We start from the raw sequence: 22,645 nt of genomic DNA on the forward strand, positions 1-22,645 counted from the left end.
TTGATTTTGCTTTTTTTTTGCTTTTTGGCCGTGTGTATCTTTTGGGCTGGTCTTTAATTTGACCATTTTGGGACTGCGTTGGTTTGTTTTTGGCTGCTGCATTGATTAACGCATTTTCTTGCCGCTTTTTTTTCGCATTGTTATTGGCCTAAGCGATTGTTGTTGCTGCCGCTGCTGCTGCTGCTGCTGTTGGCCAATGGTGATTTATGCCGTCGCTGGGGGATTTTAATGACACTTTGAGAGCGGCAACACATTTGCGGCTAATAAGTCTAGTGGCATATTGAATGACGGCTGCAAAAGTTCCATTGAATATGGCCAAGCACACATTAAACATAGTCGCACTTATAAGGCCAAATATTACACAAAACCAATTGGCAAGTCATGCGGCCAACATAGTTGGACATATTTGTATATATCTACAGACTAAGCAGCAGTTTGAACCAGCAATTCGAATGGTTCAAAATATATATGTGAAAAAATATAATATACAAAAATAAAATCATTGACTAATTTCTTTAAATATAATTATGTAAATATAATAAGTTTAATTAATGATAAATTGAATAGTTCTTTGGAAAATTGAAAGATTTGGTAAATCGGCTTCTTTAACCGACCCTAAGCCCCTTATTGTATATACACTCCGCTTTGGTAAAGCGTGCCTCGGCACAGTCAAATGTTTGTTTCCCTTTATTTAATGGGTCTTTAGTAAAACTCGAAAGAACAAGCGGCCTGACATGCAGTTGGACTCTTGAAGAGGCGCACGCGTCGCAGCCTGCACACGCCAACGTCGACGTCACAGTCGCTGCTGACGTCGCAGTCGACGGCAAAAAGGTGTTAAAAACTGTTGCCGGGTCGCAAAGGGCGCGACTAAAGGACAGACGCGAAGGGCAGGCGAGAAACAAAGGCAACAAAATAGTTGGTTAATAACCCGAACGCTAATGAAAAAGGCACTGACAAGGGCCAACAACAGCAGCAACAACAACAACAACAACAACAACAAGCGGTGAGAATGACGTCAATTTTGGGCACGTGAACAACATAAAGGTTAAGCCGGGCATATGAACTGCGCCCAGGCTTGAGCTTAAGGACGAGGCCAAGCAATCGGGGGCGGCGACTCGGTTCACTAATTTATGAGTCTGGCGCCCCGTTTGACTGTTGATGAATTGGTGGCATATGGAAACGTGCCGCAAACAGCAGCTTTTGCAGCTGCTCGCCGCTGATGATCATCGTCAATGATCATTGTTGATTGCCCAACATTTTTTGTAGTTTTTTCTCCACTTTTTTTTTTAATGGGTCGGCGAGAAAGCGCGAGATAAACGCTCGCATGCTTTTCTTTTAACACCTTTTCGAGAGATTTGTGCGTGCGATTTGTTTTGTTTCTGTTTGCGCCGCCACTTAGCGCCTCCTTTCAAACCCAGCCATGATCTCGCAGCTGATTAGAGACACACAAAGACAGAGAGAGCGAGAGAGAGAGAGAGAGAGGGGGAGAGTGTGGCCCCACAGACCGCAGATCTAGTCTGGGCATTTAATTATGTAAACGACAGTCGCCCAAAAGCCAAAAGGGCCATTTATGTCAAATTGACACCTTGGCTCTGAAAAAGCTTTTCCATTGGGTTTCGGCTGGTTCCCGCTGCACATTAAATATTTATGAGCGTGCGCCGTCTCTTTGCCTAATTGATGGGTTCAGTTTGCCTAGCTCTGGTCCGGGCAGGTGCCAAGGCACGGGGCCAGGGGGCCAGGGGGCGGGCAGCAAGTTCTACAAAAACTTGGCGTGCTACAAATTGTTGTGCATTGAATGTTCGGTTTTGTTACTGTTGCTGTTGCTGTGCTTGTTGCAGGTGCCAAAGGCGCATCCAGCTGTGCCGACAAATGAGGCTGGCGACAAGCGCAAATAAACCAAAATCAACTCAGCACCGCATGCCTAGCACACCCGCCCAGCTCCCCTCTGGCGGTCAGCAGTCACCATTCCCCACTCACCCATAAACCCCATTTGCCGGCTTCTCCGCTCGCGTGTAAATGATTCTCGCCCAACATGTCGAATTCTGCCGAAGCTCTGCCTGCCCGTTGTTGCAACACTTGGTGCACTGCTGTGCGGCAGTTGCATTTGCAGCAGCTAGCTGCAACAGGTAGCTGCCTGGGCTGTCAATACCTACACGCCTGCTTGAAAAACTGAATGCAATAGAGTCAGCAGCGCGTTGAGCTGCATGTGGCAACTGCCAAGTGGCAGCAGAAGCAACGTGAGTTGCCAATGTATGTGTGTGTGTGTGTGTGTGTGTGCTGCTGAGCATGTGAGTGATAGACCCGCTGGCTACCCTAACACGATGCCAATTGTAGTTAAGATCTACAAGAAACTAGCCATAGAAAGAGGCGGAAAATTAAAAAACGTCTTGGGTTAACATAAATGCCAAATTTTAAATTTGGCCTATGAAATATGCAAAGTTATGCAAAATTATATAAAATATATTCATAAGCTTAAAGTTAAGCTAATTATATTTAATTGGAATAAATAACAATTTTTTAAAATAATTTTAATTATTTGAAACAACTTTTTACGTTTTAATTAAAATGAAATATTTTTAAAAATTTGTTCAATATTTTTACTTTTAATTCATTTTTAAAAATTATTATTTATTTCCTAACTTCTCCTAAATTTATAAACCCTCCACAGCTTAACAATTTTCTTCTAACTTCCAATTACAAGTAGAGCATTTCCTATTCAGCTGCAAGATAAAATCACACACACATAAAATACGCCCAGGCTTCAGCATATTACCGAACATAAAAAACCCATGTGCCCCCAAACACAACTAGCCCCTCTTTTGCCCCGCCCCCATAGTGCCAGCTGCTCACATGCAAAGTGGCCATGTAATCTCTCTTAGGCACAAATGGACACAAAATTCAATTCCAAGAAAATTGACTGCAAATCCGCAACTTTGCCTCGTTTTTGCCCGGGTTGACATTTAAATGCGGCACCAGGGCGCGCAGGGTTGAGGAGGAGCAGGAGGGTGAGCGGCAGCTAGAGGAGTTTTGTATGTACAAGCACAATGTATGTACATACATATACGGCATATGTATACGTATGCCCAGTGAAAACGAAACGAAACGATGCCAAACGCATGTTCAGCATGCGCTGCACTTGTCCAGGCTCCAGCTTTAGCCTGCAGCCTCCAGTCTCCAGTTTTCGGTCTGAGCCGCAGTCTTTAGTCGAGTCTCTGGTCAACTACTGTCCCAAATTTGATTTGCTATGCTGATTTGGGCAGCAGTGGAGCCACAATTTAGCTCCAGCTCTGGCTCTGTCTCTGACTGTGGCCTGTAAATAGCCTGCTTGTGTCCCTGGGGCGTATGCAAAAGAAGAAAATGCGGAAAACATATTTGGCATAGTTTTCTCTACTTTTTTGACTGTCTGTGTGTGTTTACTTTCCTGCTTCTTTTGTCAACTGTGTGGCCAGAGTTGCTGCTGGTTGTTGTTGTTGTTGTTGCTGCTGCTGCTGCTGCTTGATGGTTGCTGAAGTTGCGGCCAACTCGTTGTCGGAGATTTACGAGCGCTTGGCCCAATAAAATGATTGCCAGCGATTTTTTATGCAAATTGTTTCGTTGTTGTTGTTACTTTTGCTGTTATGAGTCATGAACAGATTTTTTTTTCTTACATTTTGTATTAAAAGTTTAACTATTTTTACGAGCAGCTACGCAGGCAGCATCATTGCCGTTTGTTGTTGTTGTTGTTGTTGTGATTTTATGGCCTGCGTTTATAGCGTTGTTTTTTTGTATAGAAAAGTTAACTGCATTCTCTGTTGTTGCTTGGGGGTCAGCAAATTGAATTTTTGTTTTATTGCCAGCTGTATATCTTATTGGATATTTGCCAGCTTGAACAAACAAAAGACTGAGGCAACGAACTTGTTCTCTCGCGCACTCAAAAGTCTCAAGTTTCTTGGCTGTCAAACACATTTCCTGTCGCAATAGAAACTTTCACTGCGTCTCTCAATACCAAATTGTGATAAAAAGCATTAAAAGTCAATTCAACAAATTTCAGGAAATATTTTGCACCCTGCCGCCGCACCGCGCCGCCAATTGCCAGCTGCGGCGCCCCCCGGCTCCGACAGCTCAGACAGACGAGACACAATAAGCCACATACAACGGATTATTTAACGATTATCCAGCAGACAAAAAAAGTACCAAAAGAAATGTGGTTATTTCAGCCGTTTACTTCGCCCTCTGCTGATTTATCATCCAGCTGCCTGCCGATGCTCCCCCCTTTGGGGCCCACAATTGCGCCTTTGTTTGCTTGATTTCGGATTTCGGATTCGGGGACGCGTGGCATTGGCCGCCTTCGGCTGCAAATATGTTGTTGCGTGTTGCCTTATCAGAGAAATGGCCAACAAAAACAGTTGTGGCATGAATCTCTGTAGATCTGTGTGCTCTATTGTTTTCAATTGGGGGACTTTACAAATGGCCAAATGATGTTCAGATATGCGGCACGTGCTGCCCCAGGAATCCCCCCGGCAGATAGTATATCGGCCAAATAAAATGATGTACTTAAAAGTCGGTTCATTTCAAAGCGAACCATTTCAAATAATGCTGCCATTTGTCATGGCCGGATTCGGAATGCATTTTGCGGCTCTTTAGCGCATTCGCTTTGGTGATTTCTCATAGACATTTTGTTGACTTTAATGTGAGTTGACAGCTGTTGATGACTTGTGGCTGCTTCATTACTGCCAGCAGCAGCTTGCAACAGTTGCTTGCAACAAGTTGCATGTTGCTTTGGCATTTCACGAAACGTGAGCGTCGGCAGTTTGTGTGTGCATAAAACATAGAAATAAAGTTGTTAACTACTATTGTTAAGCGCTATAAGACGGCGCAAAAAACATTGTATTTATTAATGGGCAGCGGCAACAAGAATATTTATATGAAGCGACAGCAACGACAACTAAGTGGCTGAAGAAGAAGAAGAAGCAGCTGAACAAGCAGCAGAGCATAAAAAATAATGACAAACATAAATATCGACTTTACGATTGCAACGTGACTTCATTTAAAATCGAACAAAATATGCAAAATAATACCAAAAGCAGCAGCAGCAAAAACAAAAACAACAACAAATAAAGAACGCACACGTACAGCAGCGGGCGCACATTTAGAGCCACACGTGCGTGGTCAAGAACCCCAAACCAAATTTGGCACTTGCCTGAGAAATAAAGAAAATACCAAAAAAAAATAAAATAAAATAAAAAAAAAACAAAAATTACTGAAAATGAGAAACAAACAAAATAAAAATAATACCTATAAAATTTAATAAATTTTATGTACCATTATTATTTGTTGTTGCTGTTGCTGCTGTTGTTGTTGTTGTTGTTGTTGCTGTTGTTTTTGCTGTTGTTGTTGCTGTTGCTGTTACTTTTATTGTGCTGCCCTCTGGCAACAGTGGCTGTCGCTTTGCATTTTAAAGAGCTTCTCTTTGGCCGTCATTTCTTTTCAATTTGCTTAAGACGCGCGGCTCTATTAACAGCCATCAATATGCCAAATATAAAATATAAAAAAATACACATTTATTCATAAAAAAAAGATGTCAAATTGCCAACTGTTTTTGTTGTTTTCATTATGAGTTTTACAACATTTTTGCTGTTACAATAGACAATAGACGAACAACTGCGCTGTGAGGCGACTCTGGCGGTATTGAGCCATAAAATTGGCCATTTTCGAATTTAGATTTCGAATTTTGACAGCTGCGCATAAAGTTGCTCATAAATGTCAGGCACAGGCAGCGCCGACAATGCTCGTATATAGTCACCTATATAGAGACTCCACACTGTCCCAGCTTATCCCAAACAAGTCGACCAATAACCCATAAAAGCCCGACCGAACAATGACAAAAGCTTTAGAACTGCGGGAAATAATAAATTAAATGAGTAAATGCTTTGCAGGTATGCTGAATAGATATTAGAAATGGGCGCCCACACAATGCAAAGAAATCGAAAGAAGAAAATAAATAAAACTAGAACTATTTATAGGGCAAATAAAACTCAAGTGTGGCTATAAATAACTCTTGATATATGCAAGCACAACAAATCGCAAATGGTTAAAATTCGATGTAAAGCATAGCAATTAGGCAGACAGGGGTGTTCAGTAAAATTACTATAAAAAATATTTACGAAAAAATTAACACAAAATAACAATTAAATAATAAGTCATAAATATTTTATGGCCACGGCACTTCTGCAAATGGGCCAAATCAATATCAATAAAACATAAGCTTGAAGAACGAAATGAAAATAAAACGAGAGAGAAGGGATATCTTCGGCACGCCGAAGATTCAATACCCTTGCTGACATTTTGCTGTGGAAGCTATGTGTATCGGCCGATCTTTCCTATGACAGCTATATGATATAGAATTCCGATATTGATAAGGTTTTGCATATATATGAGGAACATATGTACTACCGGCAGCAGAAAGGCGAACCTATGCATAACTGTTGATGCTGATCTAGAATAAATATAAATTTCGAAATTTTCTCCTTCTATGCGTTACATATTCCACGATAAAATTATAATGCCCTCTAGAAGGGTATAACCAAATACGGTACAAGCTCGCGCTTCCTCGGCCTGCTCAATTTATGCAAATGGCTTTTTTGTTCTCTGTGCGTAATGCCCATTTATCGCCGATTGCTGACAACGGCATTTTAATGCCTAAAAAACAAAAACAAATACGAAAAATGTATAAAAAATATCAGAAAATAACTTGGCGTACGCGCGTATTAAAATGTATAAAAATAAAAAATTAAAAAATTACCTGCACATAATTTCACTAGACACAAAAGAACTTGGCTCGGGCGAAAGCCCAAAAGAACAGGTTCATAATTGAAATTCATGTTTGTTGCTATTGTTGTTGTCGTTGTCGTTGTTGTTGTTGTAGCTGCTGTTGTCAATATGTCAGACTGAGGTACTTGCTGCTAGTTGGCCTGGACGCAAGTTACCGTTGTGTGCAGTTGTTGCCGCCACGGCCGCCAAAGTCCAAGTCCAACTCGAATCGTACTAATGCCAGTGTGGGGGCCACTTAAAGATTCCGCGACGCTTCGGGGCGACGCGTTACGCATTTTTATGAGGTCATTTGCGTGTGAAGCGCACTAAATGCGGCCCACGCGGCAGCTGGAAAAATCGAATTCAATTCGTGGAAAACGCGCCAGGAAAAGCCACAGTGACTGTGCCACAGCCAAAGCCAAAGCCAAAGCCGAAATATTACTCATATTCGCGGCAACAACTGGCTAAACAAAATCTATTAAAATTATCACACGCCACGTTGACCTCAGAGGCGAGCAAACATTTTTCAAGTACCGTTCCAAATACTCTCGTACTCGTACTGTTTTATGTGTCGGCGTACCAAAAAATCCAAAAAAAAAACATAAAAGGAAAAAAATACCGAAAAGAAAAAAAAAGCCGCAGCCAATAAAATGAAAAATGCTTGGCAAAAATATTGCGGCAAAATAATTTGCCACGCTCGTAAATTTTCAGCTCATAAAAAGAAACGAACTACGTTGGTGGGTTTCGAGGGTGTGTGTGTGTGTGTGTTGTATGTGAGTCAGTGTTGAGCATTTCTCGAATTGAGTCAGATTTCGGCTTGGTTTTAGTAGGCTATATGCCTGGCCCTGATCAACACTCTACACTTTGATATATTGCCAGACCCGACTCGCTGGCAGACATCATTTGCATGTGAAAAGCCTGGAAAAAAGTTTCTCTAATTTGCCAAATGATTATTATGTGTGCCTAAACAACGTTAAGTGTTGTCATAAATTAGCTTGCAGACAATGTTGACGTTTGTCGCTGGGCTGTCTATAAAAAGTTGCTCATAAATTTCAGACAGCGACAATACTTTTTTGGAGCCAAGCATTAAAACTAATCAAAATAGCGAGATGGACGAAAAGAACGCACATTGATGCAAAAAAAAGTATTATAATACACTGAAGAAAACTAGGGAACACAATAAAAGTCAATAGTCAATTAAATCTGTGTATATTCGGAAAATACAAAATATGTATTCAAATGTACACTCATGCAAATTATATATATACACTCAAAAAAAATGTTTGCTGCTTTTCACAAATTCAGCACAAAATGACAAACATCCTGAATTTCAAGAAATTTATTCTGAAAATAATAATTTTTTCTAAATCTCTTAAACCTTTTTTATTTTTATTGTGAAAACTTTTTAAATGATCATTAGAACAATTCTTAGTGTGTAGCGACAGTTGTGCATAGGATTTGCTTATTAAAATCTAATCATGAACTTTCCAGAATGATTTGCAATTAATTTAATTACGAATTGACAGTTCCTTCAATTTGAAAAGTCGTATTGGATAAGCGCTAATCGACATGTAATCAATTGTCAAGAGTTTTCATATGATACTTCCCACTCAATTGTCAATAGCTTTGGAAAACTTGAATAGAATAAATTAATTTGCGCAAAGTCAGCGTGTCGACTTTAACGTCAGGCCGCAATGACTTAGGCAACGAACTTGCATGCCAGCAAGCGCATGCGCATTAAGAGCACACAACAATAAAATAAAATCAGAAAAAAAGGTGCATAAAAAATGCGACAAGAAATCTACAGAAAAACAAACATTTCGATGCAAAACAAACGAACGACGAAAATTAAATTGAAAACGAGCCACAAAAAACGATGCTCGCCATAAAAATAAGCCTAAGAAAACAGCCAGAGAATAAAGATAAGCGAAAAGTGGCAGCGAGAAGCGGCCCAAAGTGTTGCACAGCGATAAAAATTTAATCAAAATTTATGAAGAGGCAACGCACCAGAGCGGGCCGCCTGTTGGGCCATATAACACACAATTTACTAACACTAACTTTTCTCAATCTGTTTGCAGTCCCCGGAACTGGATTATCGGCACGAGCTGATGGGACGTCTGCACAAGATCGAGCCGGCCGATGTGGAACTGGAAGTGCTCGCTGCTGCTGCTGCTGCCTCCAACAACAACAACAACAACACGAATAGTAATAACAACAACAACAATAACAGCAACGGCAGCCAAACGCCGAACAGCAACAACTCGGCGGCATCTTCGCATCATCATCACCATCATCAGTTCCATCACCACCACCTGCACTCGCACCACCATTCGCATGCGCACCACCACCAACATCATCATCAGCATTTGCACCACAGTCTGCAGAGCGGCGAGAGTGGTGCCGCCTTGGATGCCTGGCAGCTGGCTGCCTCCAGCTATGCCAGCGACCAGCCCCAGCAGCAGCAGCTTCAGCAGCAGCAGCAACAACAACAACAACAACAACCCGCCGGCTCGCCCAATTCCAACTCAAATTCCGCCTATGGATGTGCGCCGCTCTACGACGAAGCGCCCTACGAAGTGGCACTGGGCTACGGAGCGGGCGGTGGCAACGGGGCGGGGGGCACGGCAACGGGCAGCGAGAAGGAGTATTTGTATGGTAAGTAGCTGGGCGAGTGGCAGGGGGTGGGGGGAAGCTGGGCACACAAAATTACACGCATGAGGAGAAATCTCGCAAGTCAATAGCAAAACGAGACGCGACAACTCGTGTTCGCCTTTTCGTAGTTTCGTGATTTTTTTTTCGTTGAATTTTTTTTTTTGATTCATAGTTGCGTTTGCAAGCCAAATGTGAAACTTGAGACCCTACAGAAGAGCCTAAGCCCCAAACAGAGAGAAGCTTAAAACTAAGACGAACTCAAAATGCGCTTCAGACGCAGATTGGGCAAACTTACGAATTGAAAACCAAGAATGAAACTGAAACTTTTTGACTTTTGGCGAGGTGAGAGAAAAAGTTAGTGTATACAAGTGAGAGTTTTGAACACGAAGAGCAGCAACTAGCGAAAAGTCTCGGCTTTATTTATAGTTAAAAATATCGAAACGGTTGTTTATAAATTTCATGCATATGCGAGATTTCTTTGTTTGCATTAATAATTCCCTGTCTATATATTGATTTGCATAAGGCATTAGCAGCTTGATTATAATGCGATTTTCTTTACCCACCCAACTCACACACACATAGAAACCAAAAACAAAGAGGCTCTCTTCGGCGACCCACTGGACGATCCGTATCAGCGACCAGCTCTCTGGGATGATATTGCCACCTCAATACAGAACATCGATCCGGAGAATGCGCTCATGCTGAGCGCCAGCACAGTGGCCAATGGCAGCGACAATGCAGCAGCGAATCAGGCGACACAGCAGCAACAGTTGTTGCCACAGGTCAAAATGGAAGCAATAGATGAAACACTGCTCGAAACTTTCTCGACACCAATGCTCAGTCCCATGGAGATTAAAACTGAAAAGCAGCAGCGACAACAACAGCAGCAGCAGCAGCAACAACAACAACAGCAGCAGCAGCAACAGCAGCAGCAGCAGCAATACCATCAGCAGCAACAACAGCAGCAGCAGCAACACTATCAGCAACATTATCAGCAACAGCAGCAACACTTGTACCAGCATCATCCTAGCCTCTCGCTGTCCGGGTTGCCACCCGCTGCTGAAGTTGTCGAGCTGCAGCTACAGCAGCAGCAGCAGCAGCAGCAACATCAGCAGCATCTCCACAGCGGCAGCAACAGTCCCAAGCAGGCAGCCGGCGACAACAACAACTCTGCCTCCTATCAGCAACAATACGCATCTCAGCTGAACAGCGCATCAGGCGCTGGATATCTAAACAGTAGCAGCAACAACAACAGCAACAGCAACAACAACAACAGTGCATCTGGGGGCACCACCAGCAGCGTCGTCACCAGCAGCACCGGCAGCATCAGCAACAGCAGCAGCTATGGCTACAGCTGGCACCACAGCAGTCAGGTGAGAATCTCCGCAATTGTTGTTGCTTGAAGACTTTCTATTTTTGATTCCCTTTACGGCGACTCTCTTGCTGCTCTAGAGCTTTCACACCAAATACCAAATACACCCGCCATCAGCAGTTGCCACAGCGACACCAACCACTGCCACGCCCACAGCTCAACACGTGCTGCAGCAGCAGCAGCAGCAGCAGCATCAGCAACAACAACAGCAGCTGCAGCTATGCCCGCCAGCCGCGCCCAGCACACCGTCCGCCACATCCGCCTCCTCCTCGGGCAGCGCCTCCTCGACGGGCTCCAACTCGACGCGTCACATGTTCGTGCCACCGCTGACACCGCCCAGCTCAGATCCCGGCAGTCCCGGCGCCTCCATGGTGGCTGCAGCCGCTGCCGTTGCCCAGGCACAGCGGCGCAGCACGCCGCCGCCGCCCTACCATGGCCTGGCTGGCCTCTGTCCCAGCCTGGTTAATCCGCCGCCCACGTTGCAGCTGCTGGGCGCCGGCACGCCCACCACGCTGACGACCCTCACGCCCGCCAATACAGCCAGCGCAATTGGAGCAGTCCAGCAGCAGCCGGCACCTCCGCCACCGCCGCCGCCGCCGAGCAGCGGGCGACGCGGCCGCCATGCGCACCATCAGCCCGGAACGCCGGCGCACATCGCCAGCCTGATGAGCGTGCGCACCGTGCGCTACAATCGGCGCAACAATCCGGAGCTGGAGAAGCGTCGCATCCATCACTGTGATTTTGTGGGTGAGTGCAATCCGCAGATTCATCTGCCGCCTGCTGTTTTTTAGGTGCTTCTTCTTTCTGCTTGGGATGCGTTGCATGTGCGACTCGTTTATCATTTCGCGCGCTTTGCGACACTTTTTGTAATAGAGACCAGCTCCCCCTCGACCCTCAACCCTCCCCCTTAGTCATAGCCCCTTACATACCTGTTACATATTCAGCTATTTGACTGGGATCTTGGCCACGGGCTCATTGCGCATGCGTGAGGCGTACTTCCAATCGCCATTTATTTATTCTCCATTTATCTAAACATTTATTTATTTATTATCTTTCCGTCTGTCGCCCGCTGTGCCTATTGACAGTTGTTGTGGCGCTTTTTCAAATGCCTCTTTTGTAATTCCAATTAGCCAGTGCCATATTTATGTAAGAGTCTCCCTCTCTTTCCCTCTACCCCTCTCTTTTATCACTGAGATACGTTCGACATAGTTCCAATGTCAACCCGAGGACCTTGCGTAGAGCAGTTAACTGAAAGACAAAGATTAGCTATGAATAGGGATCATTCAAAATTGAGGAGCATTTAGAATCATATTGACATTGTATGCCAATTGAAGATCAGTTGCTTATAAAGAAAACTATTATTTATTGCTATTTAGTTTAGTCTAATAAGTAAATAAAAAGTTGAAGATCAATTGAAGATCGGAAAGAGGAAATGTAGATATTGAGAATAGTTTGAGAGGGAGTTAGGGATAATCAAAGAGCAGAGTACCGATCGAAGACCGGGTAACAATAGAGAATAGTTTCAGACTAGAATCGATAACTACGAGACACAGCTGATGATCAACACAGAATCAAAAGGAACAATATCAGTTGAAGATCATTAAAATCAAAGTAAGGATGCACCACAATTAAATATAAACTAAAAATATAAGAGATTTCTCTTAGAAGAGTTAAATATAATATCCAAATTAGCAAAAGCGGATCACAAGATTTGAAGATCAATTAAAGATCATGCAAGGAATGTTCATCAACTGAAGATCAGCTATAATATATAATATTGTCTGCGCCAGATAGAAAAGGAATAAATAGGTAGTTGAATGGAACAACTAATATTTGAGGAACAATAATAATAATTGAAGATCAGCCAAAAATATATAATATATAATCTTGCCTGCGCCATACGATGGGGGCATGGCGATAGAGTTGAATGGAACATTTAATATTTGAAGATCAATTAAAGATCATGCAAAGACTGTTGTTTATCAATTGAAGATCAGCCGAATAATACACAGCACTGAATCCAGCGCTCAATCAAATGTTGAATCGAATCGAAAAACCTTATACACAATTCGGCGTTCAGTCCATTAGCTGCTAACGGGGCGATCATTGAGAGGGAAGCGAAAAGCACTTAACCCCAACTAAATGCGACGTTGTCTAGCCAACTGATGGTCCGTCGTTGGAGTCGTTGGCGTCGTTGGCTACGTGCGTTGCCACTAATAAATAATTGACAATTGTCTGACACGTTTGCCGTGGCCATTTTTAGACAAAAAGCGCGTTCGAGCACAAATATTACGAGTCCGATTGCGCTTGGCCAAACTCTCGAGCGCGCAGGCGCACAAAAATGCTGTCCAAATGAAGTTATTATGCCATAAACGCACGCATCAGACTCTCCGACACAGCTCTGTGGGCCAAGTCTACACGTTTCACGTCCACATTGCAGCTCTATGGACTCTATGCCACTTGCAACTTGCAACTCGAGATTGCAACTGCCACGCAAGTGAGTTATGTCTCAGAAGTTCGCGAGAGTTAGCGCGGGGCATGTGATCGGCAATCCTCGTAACTCTGCAGTCGCAGCCAATCACGCGTCTAACTGTCATCATTGTTGTTGTTTCTGTTGCTGCTGTTGTTGTTGCTGCTGTTGTCTGGCGTCGACGCAACATTCTTGACTCGCTTTTTAGCTATCAATTCGCTTTGGCCATGTTTGTCTACGGTGGCTTACTTGTGCCTTGCTGGTGGTTCGAGTATTTTTAGCTGAGTTTTGGCATTGTCTTTTTCTATATGCGCGTCACGTTGTACTCAGCTTTCAATTAGAGCGGACGTGCTGGGATCTCTAAGCATCCTTTTAAGTGCCACATAAATGTCTCATGCTGTGCACAAGTGAATCTTGTGCAACTTTCACCAGCTCCAGCTCCAGCTCCAGCTTCAGCTTCAACTACAGCTGCACGGGCTTAATTAAAGGCTCGATTGTAGCGACGCCCACTGACCCACTGCAGAGGCACAGCCTCAGCCACTGCCACAGCCAGCTGCACTTTGCAATGTGCCTCTTTTCTCATAGTCAGCTTATCAAGATTTTCGTCTGTGCTGCCACAGTGCGGGCTCTGCACTGTGCTCTCAGATAAATTGCCCATTCAATTTGGCACTCTGACAACGAGATTCGACTTGGTATCACATATGAAGCGCTTAAAATTGTTAACGACTTTTAAGGCCGTAGTAAATTTAACGGCTAAGATCAGTGTTCAAGCCATACACGAGTTGCTTGTTGAAGGTTTAATTTAAACAGCAATTCAAGTTATGGCTTAGGTTAACTAGCAGCTACAGTTAAGGCTTAGTTTCTCAATATGCAGACCAATGGATATTCCAAATAACTTAATGTTGGTTAGAATAATAATTGTATTTATATTAAAAAATATATTTTTTGAGTAAATCTTCGTATGGTATCTTGTATATAATTATAATAAGGGATAGATTTTTCTTTAAATTATAATATAATTTATTTTTACTGCACCAGTTCATGATTTTTGAAAGAGAATCATTCAAGAATTTAATTTATAATAGAATAATATTGAATATTTTATCCCCTAATCTTTTTAGTCCAGTGCATTCATTCCCTTTTGGCACCTCTCAGTTCTTAGCTAAACATTCGCTGCCTTCCTTTCTTCTGCTTGGATAACTTACTGAGCCCACTTTATTTCTTTTCCATTTGCAGGTTGTTCCAAGGTCTATACGAAGAGCTCGCATTTGAAGGCGCATCAAAGGATACACACGGGTAAGTCGTTAATGTTATTGATAGTCAGAGGCTGCAGCACAGATCCACCCACCACCCAGGCAACAAGCACTTGGTATTAGTTATAAGGCGCCGCTAGGCTTGTCCGCTGTCACACACATTTGTTGCCGGCCCGATCCTGCCCCGCATCCGATGTAGGCGTAGTAGGTTTGGCTTATTACCACATCAGCACCACCAGCAGCAGCAGCTCCGCCATGGCTGACGATGAGCTGGTGGTGCACAGCTGCGCTGCTTTATTTTGTAGCGTTGAGCAACTGAACGTACGGCGGAAAAAAAGGCTTTTGATTAATTCGCGCGCTCATATTTGTAGTTGCCAGCACATAATTTGCCAAGAGCTCGGAGCGCCTTTTGGCTGATTTTTTTATTTAGGTTTTTTGTTTTTCAATTTCGGCACAGCACATAGCGAAGCAAAACCACAGAAATCGTGATTTCTACGTTTTGTTTTTGTTTTTGTTGCTGTTTTTGTTGTGCGGCTTTTTGTGGTCAGTTGCAACATCAACAACATCAACAATCGCCAATCGCCAACGCCATCAGCTGGGCGCACGTTTGGCCTGCATTTCCTTCTTGCTCAGATTACACTTGACGTTATTTTTTGGTTTGTCCGCCAGTCGGTCGGGCTTTACCACTTTTTTTTTTTGGTTTTTTGGGCTTTTTTGGTGGGTCGTTGGATGTTGATCACCTGTCTTCGTTTTATGGGCCACACGTTTTATGCCCCTCTGATTCGCGACTCACAGCAACTGGCGACTTGCGACTTTCAACTCTCGACTCTCGACCCAGCCCCAAAAGCAGCGAGACTCAATCCCGAGCGCAGTTCTCCTTCGGTGTTTTATTAATCGCACATGACCAGCTGATTTATGCGCAAACTTAAAACGCTGCACTTAAAAAACATTTTTATTATTATGATTTTGCGCTGTGCTGATTTTCACTTAACTGATAAACTTGACGCTTCGCTAAGAAAAAAACGACACATTTGATAACATTGCCCCGACGACAAGTGCTCGAGCCAAGGTGACGCTATAAATGCCCTGTAAAAGGTCTTTCTACGATTTTATACAGTTGAAAATATTCAAAGTTCCATTTAGATATCAGGAATATCTGTTGCTGAAGCCTTGCCTAAGATGTATACATATATATGAGTAATATACGAATTGAACCTCCCGTTTGTTAATCCGACACTCAAACATTCGTAAGGCTATTGATTTTATACAACCTTTGTTCTCAGTTTTCCCCCATTTATTATCTACATGACCTGAATCTAGCAAGTTCCTTCTACACTCTCCTTACTACCCGCTGACCCGTTTAGTAGAAATCGAAAATAAAAACAACTCAAGACCCTTAGCTAAGAATATTTTACAATATATCAAGCAGAAAGTGTTCTCTCATCCGATCAATTAATCATATTCCGATATATGTATTGTAGCTAACAACTTCCATTCTCATGCTTTCTCGCTCACTCTCTCAAAGACTTTCTCCTATCTGTTAACCCTTTAGCTGCACTTGCTACAGGCCAGTCAATGTAAACTTAAGCTCTGGTTAGCTGATTTAATTGCCTTACACCCGCCGTGGGCCAACACGATTGCCAAGCAAATCTATGGCCACGTCTCTGTGGATTTGGCTCAAATCTTTGGCCAGCAATTTTGCAGTAGTTTTCGAGTGGCAGCAGCCATTTGTGGCTACCGTCTGATGCCTGTCCTGTTTGTTTGGCTTTTGACTTAGTTAACGTCGTCGTCACACGCCCAGCCTGGGAGGCAGCAAAACCACATACACACACATACATACACACACATCTTTCATGCAATTTTGAAGCTGCGGCATCTCGTGGCGCCAGACACCAGCTGAGTGTTGTCTTTGCTGATTAGCGGCGCTGCAGCTCAAGTGCCGGGCCGGACACATGCGACAGCATTTAGTTAACATGCACACAAAAAAATGTCAATCGCCATTAAATGAAAAAATTCCTATTATCTGCAAATGTAGATTTGTTAAACATTTTCTAATAAATATAATTATTTTTTCCAATACTGATTCTGATTTTCGGAAAATATTTTCTGTTCCTTAGATCAAAGATTCCAACATTTTTTTAAAATGTATCTAAATTTTCAAAGCATTTTTGCATTTTTAAAAAAAATAAACTTCTATTTTTTTTCTACGTTTTTTGGATTTTTGAATTGGTTGTTGAAATTCTTTTAGGACGAATCGCCCTAGGCCCATTCTCATAGGCGAATTATAGAATTTACGACGTTTCGTTAAGTGAACATATTCGCTGACGCTTCGTAAAGCTCTAGCCAGGCAAGTTCGTTGCCTAAGTCTTTTGTTTTTTCTTGCTGCGTTCGCTGCTCGTAAATTTGTGGTTTTTATTTGGGCTTTTTGTATTTATCTGGACGCAGCGATTAGAAAATCACTCGGTAACTAATCTTTATGCAGCAAGCGAACGCATAAATTAAACATATCGCTACCCCAGTCCCTAGGTGTCTGCACTGGAACTGGAGCTGGAGCTGAAGCTGGAAGACAGGCATTTGGAACGCAGTTTGCCCACCGGCTGGGCTTATTTTGTACTGATTTGTTTGCTAATATGTTCGCGTTGCCATAAATTAGTTTGATTTTTATGCCCGACGACTGGAGGAGGTCTCCGGCCTGGCGTGGCGTAGCCTGGCCTGGACTGTGTGGCCTGCGGCTAGACTTGTCTTCTAGCTTGTTTTGGGGGCAGCCGTTGCCTTAATTTATATACGAGTCCGAGTGTGTCTGCATATTGTTAGTTGCATGTTGCGCTTATCGCGGCATACTACGTTAAAATTATGAAGTAATTTCGTCGGCCTTATCGCATTGCGTTCATCGCACATTACAAAACAACATTTACATAACTTTGTTTGTTGTTTACCCGGGCTCGGATCGGATCGGAGAGGGCCGGGCTGGCCCCGGTCCAACCCCCGACTGCGGGTTCGATGCTGATCTTTGTTTTAGTTACGAGCGATTTCAATTTTGCCATTGCCAAATGATATTCCCACGAGTGCGCTGTGGTTGTTGTTGTAGTTTCTGTTGCCGTTGTTGTTGTTGGTATTGTTTTTGTTTACGAGATTCTGTTTGGGCAGTTTCTGTACCATGACTCACCATCGGCAACAGCGGGCTACAATGCCCAGCCATTTATCAATGTTTTTTTTTTTGGCCCCAAACAAAGCTTCTTACACACTCACACACACGCGGCACGCATGTGTGCGTGCAAGTGTCGATAGGTAAATTTTTTTTTGATTATGTTCAGTCATCTCGAGGCACTTAAATTCATTAAAAGAGATCTAAATAAACCAATAAGTCACGCCACGAGTCGCTCGTATTGGGTTTCTATTCGTAAATCCTACAAAAGTGTCAGCTGAGTGCCACTTCAGACCTCAACTTGAGCCAAACAACTCTCTCCCCTTCCTCCTCTCCAGCTTGAAGAGGTATTTCAAACTAAAAATCCGCTGTAAAAGACAACGGCAATAATTATCATGCCTATTGCTGCTTAAAATAATGCTGTGAAAAGGGTTTTGGGGCTTAGATGAGCTTAGAAGTGCGAGTTATTTGAGCAAAGTGTGAAGATCTCGAAATATTTTTGGCAAGGTTACATTTATAGAGAATTTACTTTAAAAAATTGTCTATAAGACTTAATAAAAAATTATAGAATTGTCTATAAGACAGCATACAAAAATAGTTGATATTCTTCTTCTCAAAGAATTGCGAAAGAGTGCAAAAAATGAATTATTTCCACAATCCACAGCCAATTGGATTATGCGAACAATACAAATCCAATTGGGAAACCTATTCGATACACTACACAAAAGTCAAGTCAGTCGCTGGCGAAGACAATACCTGAATAATGCCATAAAATGTCAAGTTCACCAAATTTAAAGCACCGCAATAATTATTTCATTCAATTTCAATTTGAACACGAATGTTTATGTTTATGTTTATGTTTATGCTCTGGCATACGAGCTCTAATGCTCGAAGCACGCTGTTAGCCAAGGCGACCCAAACAGCAACAGCAACAACAACAACGCAGCCGGCAGTCGACCCGGTTCCAGCTGGAGGGAATTAGTCATAGAGCAGCGGGCAAAACTTTTGGGCACCGGCCGGTCGCATTTTTGTTGCTACCTCGACATGAGCTGAGCAAAAGTCACTTGCAAATGTCGTCGTGTTGTCTCTTGTTATTGCAGCAGTTGTTGCTGCTGCTGCTGCTGCTGCTGATGTTGTTGTTGTTGCTGCTGCTGGTAATGGGCCATCGTCAGCGGCAAGTCGTGTGCCACAGCAAGCAAAATCCAAATCATAAAATACGCGACTGAGAGTGACTCGAACTGCGAATTGACTTACCATTTGCTCCAGCTGCCGTTTTGCTGTCGTCGTCGTGTTGTTGTTCTCCTAACATGAAAATTCAATGAAAATGTTAATTTGTGAATACATGCGGCAGCCATATAGTTGTACATACTTGGAAGACAAGAAGCTCTTTGATGACATGCACTTCAGCCAAATAATAAATATGAATTTGTCTTAACAAATTTTTCAATAACTTTTCATTTGTCAAATCCAACTCATGGCATGCCTTTGTTTTTGCTCTTATTTCTGATTCCAGGTGAAAAGCCCTACACCTGCCAGTGGCCGGAATGCGAATGGCGCTTCGCTCGCTCCGATGAACTGACGCGACATTACCGCAAACACACCGGCGCCAAGCCCTTTAAGTGCATCGTCTGCGAGCGAAGCTTTGCGAGAAGCGATCACCTGGCACTCCACATGAAGCGCCACTTGCCGAAGAATAAGTGAGGCCGTCGTGTCGGGCGGAGCGGCTACCAATCAACTATATCACAATCCAAAGGACTTTAGTTAAGCTAAAAAGATACAAAAATTCGTTTAGTAAATGGTTACTATTAAATATTAATATTAAACCTGATTACTAATTAGTTAAATACAACAAAATCACATAAACAAGAGCTTTTCACAATCGAAATTCAGAGAGCGGACAGTCGGAAGCAGATCTTAAAGCTGAAAGGATCTGCTCTCTCTTTCTGTCTGTCTCTCTCTCAACTCAAGCGTTAAATTAAGTAAATGAAATTTCCACCTGCTTAACTACATATTAATGCAAATCTTAAACTAAGCACACTCCTAACTAATCATAACTCTCGTTTAGCTTACACATTTACAACAATATTTAGTTCGTACTATTTCCAGAGAAATCTCTCGTTTCTCTCAACACTCTCACAGTTGCGAGCGCATGCTGAGAGACCCGTGTATTAAAGTGCATATAGTACATATATATCTATATATAGATACATATATATACATATATTCATATAGATCCTTGTATACTTAAACTAAATCAATGCCAAGTTGTATCGCCACGTGTCATTGTCGCCTAGTTTCTGTATAGTTTCCCTTAGCCATAATATTATGTTAGTCTGTAATTCGATGCGTACGACTATATATGTACATATATCTGTCCTGTATGTATATGCTAGCTAGTGTATTATGTATATGTAAACTTATCGTGTCTCTATATCGTTTCTAAACACCAAAAAGTGCTGGCACAAAATCATCAAATAATAAAATGTTTTTGAAAAACCACAGTTCCGTTTATTCAAAAAAAAAAAAAGCATCCATTCAGAGAATGGGTTTGATGTCCTCTGGCATGGCAAAGCGATTGGTCCAGTCGCGGACTATGCTGTCGTGCTCAGCGCGATGCTCCATATACAGCTTAGCTATTGCCGGATTCAGCGGATCCTGTAGATTGGGTGACACAAATAGCGTGAGCACCGACACCAGCAGCTTGCCCACGGTTAGGACCGGAGACCATTTCTCCACGCAGATCTGATCGGCATGCACGTTGCAGTGATAGATTTTGGTTAGGAACCTTAGGTTCGGCGGAGTAAACGGATAGTCACGCGGAAAGGTGACGTGCATGTGAAAGAGCCCGCCCTCATAGGGTGTGCCCTGGGGCCCTTCAAGCGCGGCAATCCACTCGAATAAGTTGCTGTTCAACATATCCACTTTGCAACCCGCCAATGGATTACGCTTGATCTCTGCTAGCTCACGACCCAAACGGCGTTCGGTCATCCCGCTGCGCAGCAGCTTGCCATAGATGCGACGACGCCGTGCCTGGGCTTCAGGCTCTTCGGACTCTGGTGCCCCATCAAAAGTTGCTGTCAAATCCGGCGGTGGCTGGCGTCTGCGCAGGCGCTCGCTACGTCGGACTGGAAACATCTTATATTGACTACCAAATAACAAACAAATCACCTTGCATAAACAAAAAATAAATAAATAAATTTAAGTATAATCAGCTAACAAATACCTTGACACAGCTTTTGAACGCGTGCGTCTCCTTTAAAAGTTCCTGATTAAATAAAATACGGCTGTGAGACTCAACCCATGACAGCCGTCAAATTCAAGGGTTGCCTTTATTGCAAAAAACAAAAGCATCTTTCTTTGGCTTGCGAGTTTCCATTAATAAAAGAGTATTTGATGTCGAGACATAAAGCTTACACCTTGATCTTTAAAACGACCATATTAAAGTTTACTGTTATCGATAGTATTACTATCGTCAGCACTTCCGCCGATAGTTTTTTGGTGCTGTTAAACAGTCTACAGCGTATTCATGCGTTTTCGATTGAGTGTGGAAGCATTCACGTTAAGTGGAAACGAGCAACAAAATAACGAAATATGAATATATCAAAGTCTGAAGAGGCACAAAGCAAAATCATGATATATAATTGTTGCGATTTTATGATCTTATATATATATATATGTATTTATATAAAAGATTTTTCATTTGGATAACTCTTGTTCTGTTATTTTTTTGTATTTTTATTTATACACATTTTATCAGTTTATTCTCCAAGTAATCATTAGAGAGGAGATTCAAATATTTTACAATTTTTACTATATTAATATAATAATATAAAAACTCGGCAGCATAGCAATCGGATTCCTGAAACCGATTTAGATTTTATTTAAATTTCTTTAAAGAAAATCTAAATTAGTTTGAGGATCAATAATGTAAGCTGTCAGATAAATGCCAAGGCTAGATTCCCGTGGAATTTGACCCTTTGTACCCAAATTGCTAAAGTCGATTCAATCAGCAATTCATTGCCAGTGTTGGACACGTGCAATGGAATTCCTGCAATCATATGCACTTCATATACGATTATTAACATTTCCCAAATACGTGCCTGGCAAGGCAAATGTTCACTTTTGAAAATTTCTCTGGCAATTGTCAATAGATTTCCACAATTTGGCAGCAGTTTTCGTTGGTGGGAGGGGGACGGTAGTCTTTAAGAAAACTCCACACGTCAGTTAACGGTTAGGTTATTAAATAATAAAAAAATACATGCGCATATGACTTTGTTGGAGAGACCCACAAAATTTATGAACCACAAATAACTAAGAGACAATAATTTCATTTAGATGAGCATGCAAAGCCGATAAGTGTGACCCCATGTCGTAGACCCAAAGACTCAATTGAGTTTTGTTGTTATTCCTGCAACGATCATTATCAAAATATTTTGTACACGAAACAAACATGTCAAGCAAATGCGAGACGTTTGCTGTTGTTGTTGTTGTTGTTGCTGCTGCTGCTTGAAAATTGTTCAGAAATAAAAATAATAATTTCAATTGTTGACTGCATTTGATTTTTTCTATTTATTTTCTTCGCTTGTTTTCGACGCGTCATGTTGTTTTGATTGCGGCGATAAAATTGTTGTCGTTGTGCGCCCATTTGAAATTATAAATCGTTTGATTTTTATGAGGCTCATTTATTTATGAGCTTGGCGTACGGAGAACTCGGAGGAAACACTAAAAGAAAACCAGTTCATTTGTCAAGTCTTAGACACGTGTTGGGCAACTCATTTAGCTGCGTTGAATTTAAACTTGGCCTGCGACTAAACGCGTGCTTCTCGAGATGGTCCAGTACGTACAGCCATATAGATCGTGCTTTGAGGAAAAGCCCTTGGATTCCGCTCGCCAGACAGACGGAGCTTGCCCACTCAACGCTTGCCACATGACTTTGCCTGGCATCCATCAACAAAACTCTCTTC

General features: G+C 42.4%; 2 protein-coding genes and 1 long non-coding RNA gene across 4 annotated transcripts in view; 1 reads left to right on the forward strand and 2 right to left on the reverse strand.

Moving 5' to 3' along the window:
- dar1 (dendritic arbor reduction 1) overlaps positions 1-20,180 on the forward strand; it is a 35,068-nt gene extending 14,888 nt beyond the window's left edge. Inside the window, exons 2-6 of the mRNA XM_064692865.1 lie at positions 8,868-9,444; positions 10,024-10,814; positions 10,894-11,560; positions 14,520-14,579; positions 19,195-20,180. Coding sequence (XP_064548935.1) covers positions 8,868-9,444; positions 10,024-10,814; positions 10,894-11,560; positions 14,520-14,579; positions 19,195-19,382 — 2,283 coding nt within the window. The 3' untranslated portion in view covers positions 19,383-20,180. The remainder of the gene's footprint in view (positions 1-8,867; positions 9,445-10,023; positions 10,815-10,893; positions 11,561-14,519; positions 14,580-19,194) is intronic.
- The window catches only part of LOC135435701 (uncharacterized), a 52,870-nt gene that overhangs the window by 7,774 nt on the left and 22,451 nt on the right, over positions 1-22,645 (reverse strand). The window contains exons 3-5 of the long non-coding RNA XR_010437414.1: positions 19,051-19,447; positions 18,936-18,983; positions 11,743-12,061 (exon numbers count right to left, since the gene is read on the reverse strand). This is a non-coding gene — a long non-coding RNA (uncharacterized LOC135435701). The remainder of the gene's footprint in view (positions 1-11,742; positions 12,062-18,935; positions 18,984-19,050; positions 19,448-22,645) is intronic.
- Positions 20,206-21,005, reverse strand: LOC135435699 (ubiquitin-conjugating enzyme E2 D3). Of its 2 annotated transcripts, none has more exons than XM_064692867.1 (2): positions 20,905-21,005; positions 20,206-20,826 (listed from the first exon to the last, which is right to left on the reverse strand). In XM_064692867.1, the coding sequence occupies exon 2, from the start codon at positions 20,814-20,816 to the stop codon at positions 20,217-20,219; it is 600 nt and encodes a 199-aa protein (XP_064548937.1). In that variant the 5' UTR covers positions 20,817-20,826; positions 20,905-21,005; the 3' UTR covers positions 20,206-20,216. The 2 variants fall into 2 exon arrangements, with proteins under 2 accessions (XP_064548937.1, XP_064548936.1); XM_064692866.1 differs by having other exon boundaries at positions 20,206-20,849; positions 20,905-21,000.

This window comes from Drosophila montana, unplaced genomic scaffold (genome assembly GCF_035044405.1).
Source record: "Drosophila montana isolate Dmon_TW-CO22-7 unplaced genomic scaffold, ASM3504440v1 contig_3661_1, whole genome shotgun sequence".
NCBI classification, from domain to species: Eukaryota; Metazoa; Arthropoda; class Insecta; order Diptera; family Drosophilidae; genus Drosophila; species Drosophila montana.

Bases quoted from the DNA above. Each gene is read 5' to 3' on its own strand.
- LOC135435699 (XM_064692867.1), bottom strand. From the start codon at position 20,816: ATGTTTCCAGTCCGACGTAGCGAGCGCCTGCGCAGACGCCAGCCACCG.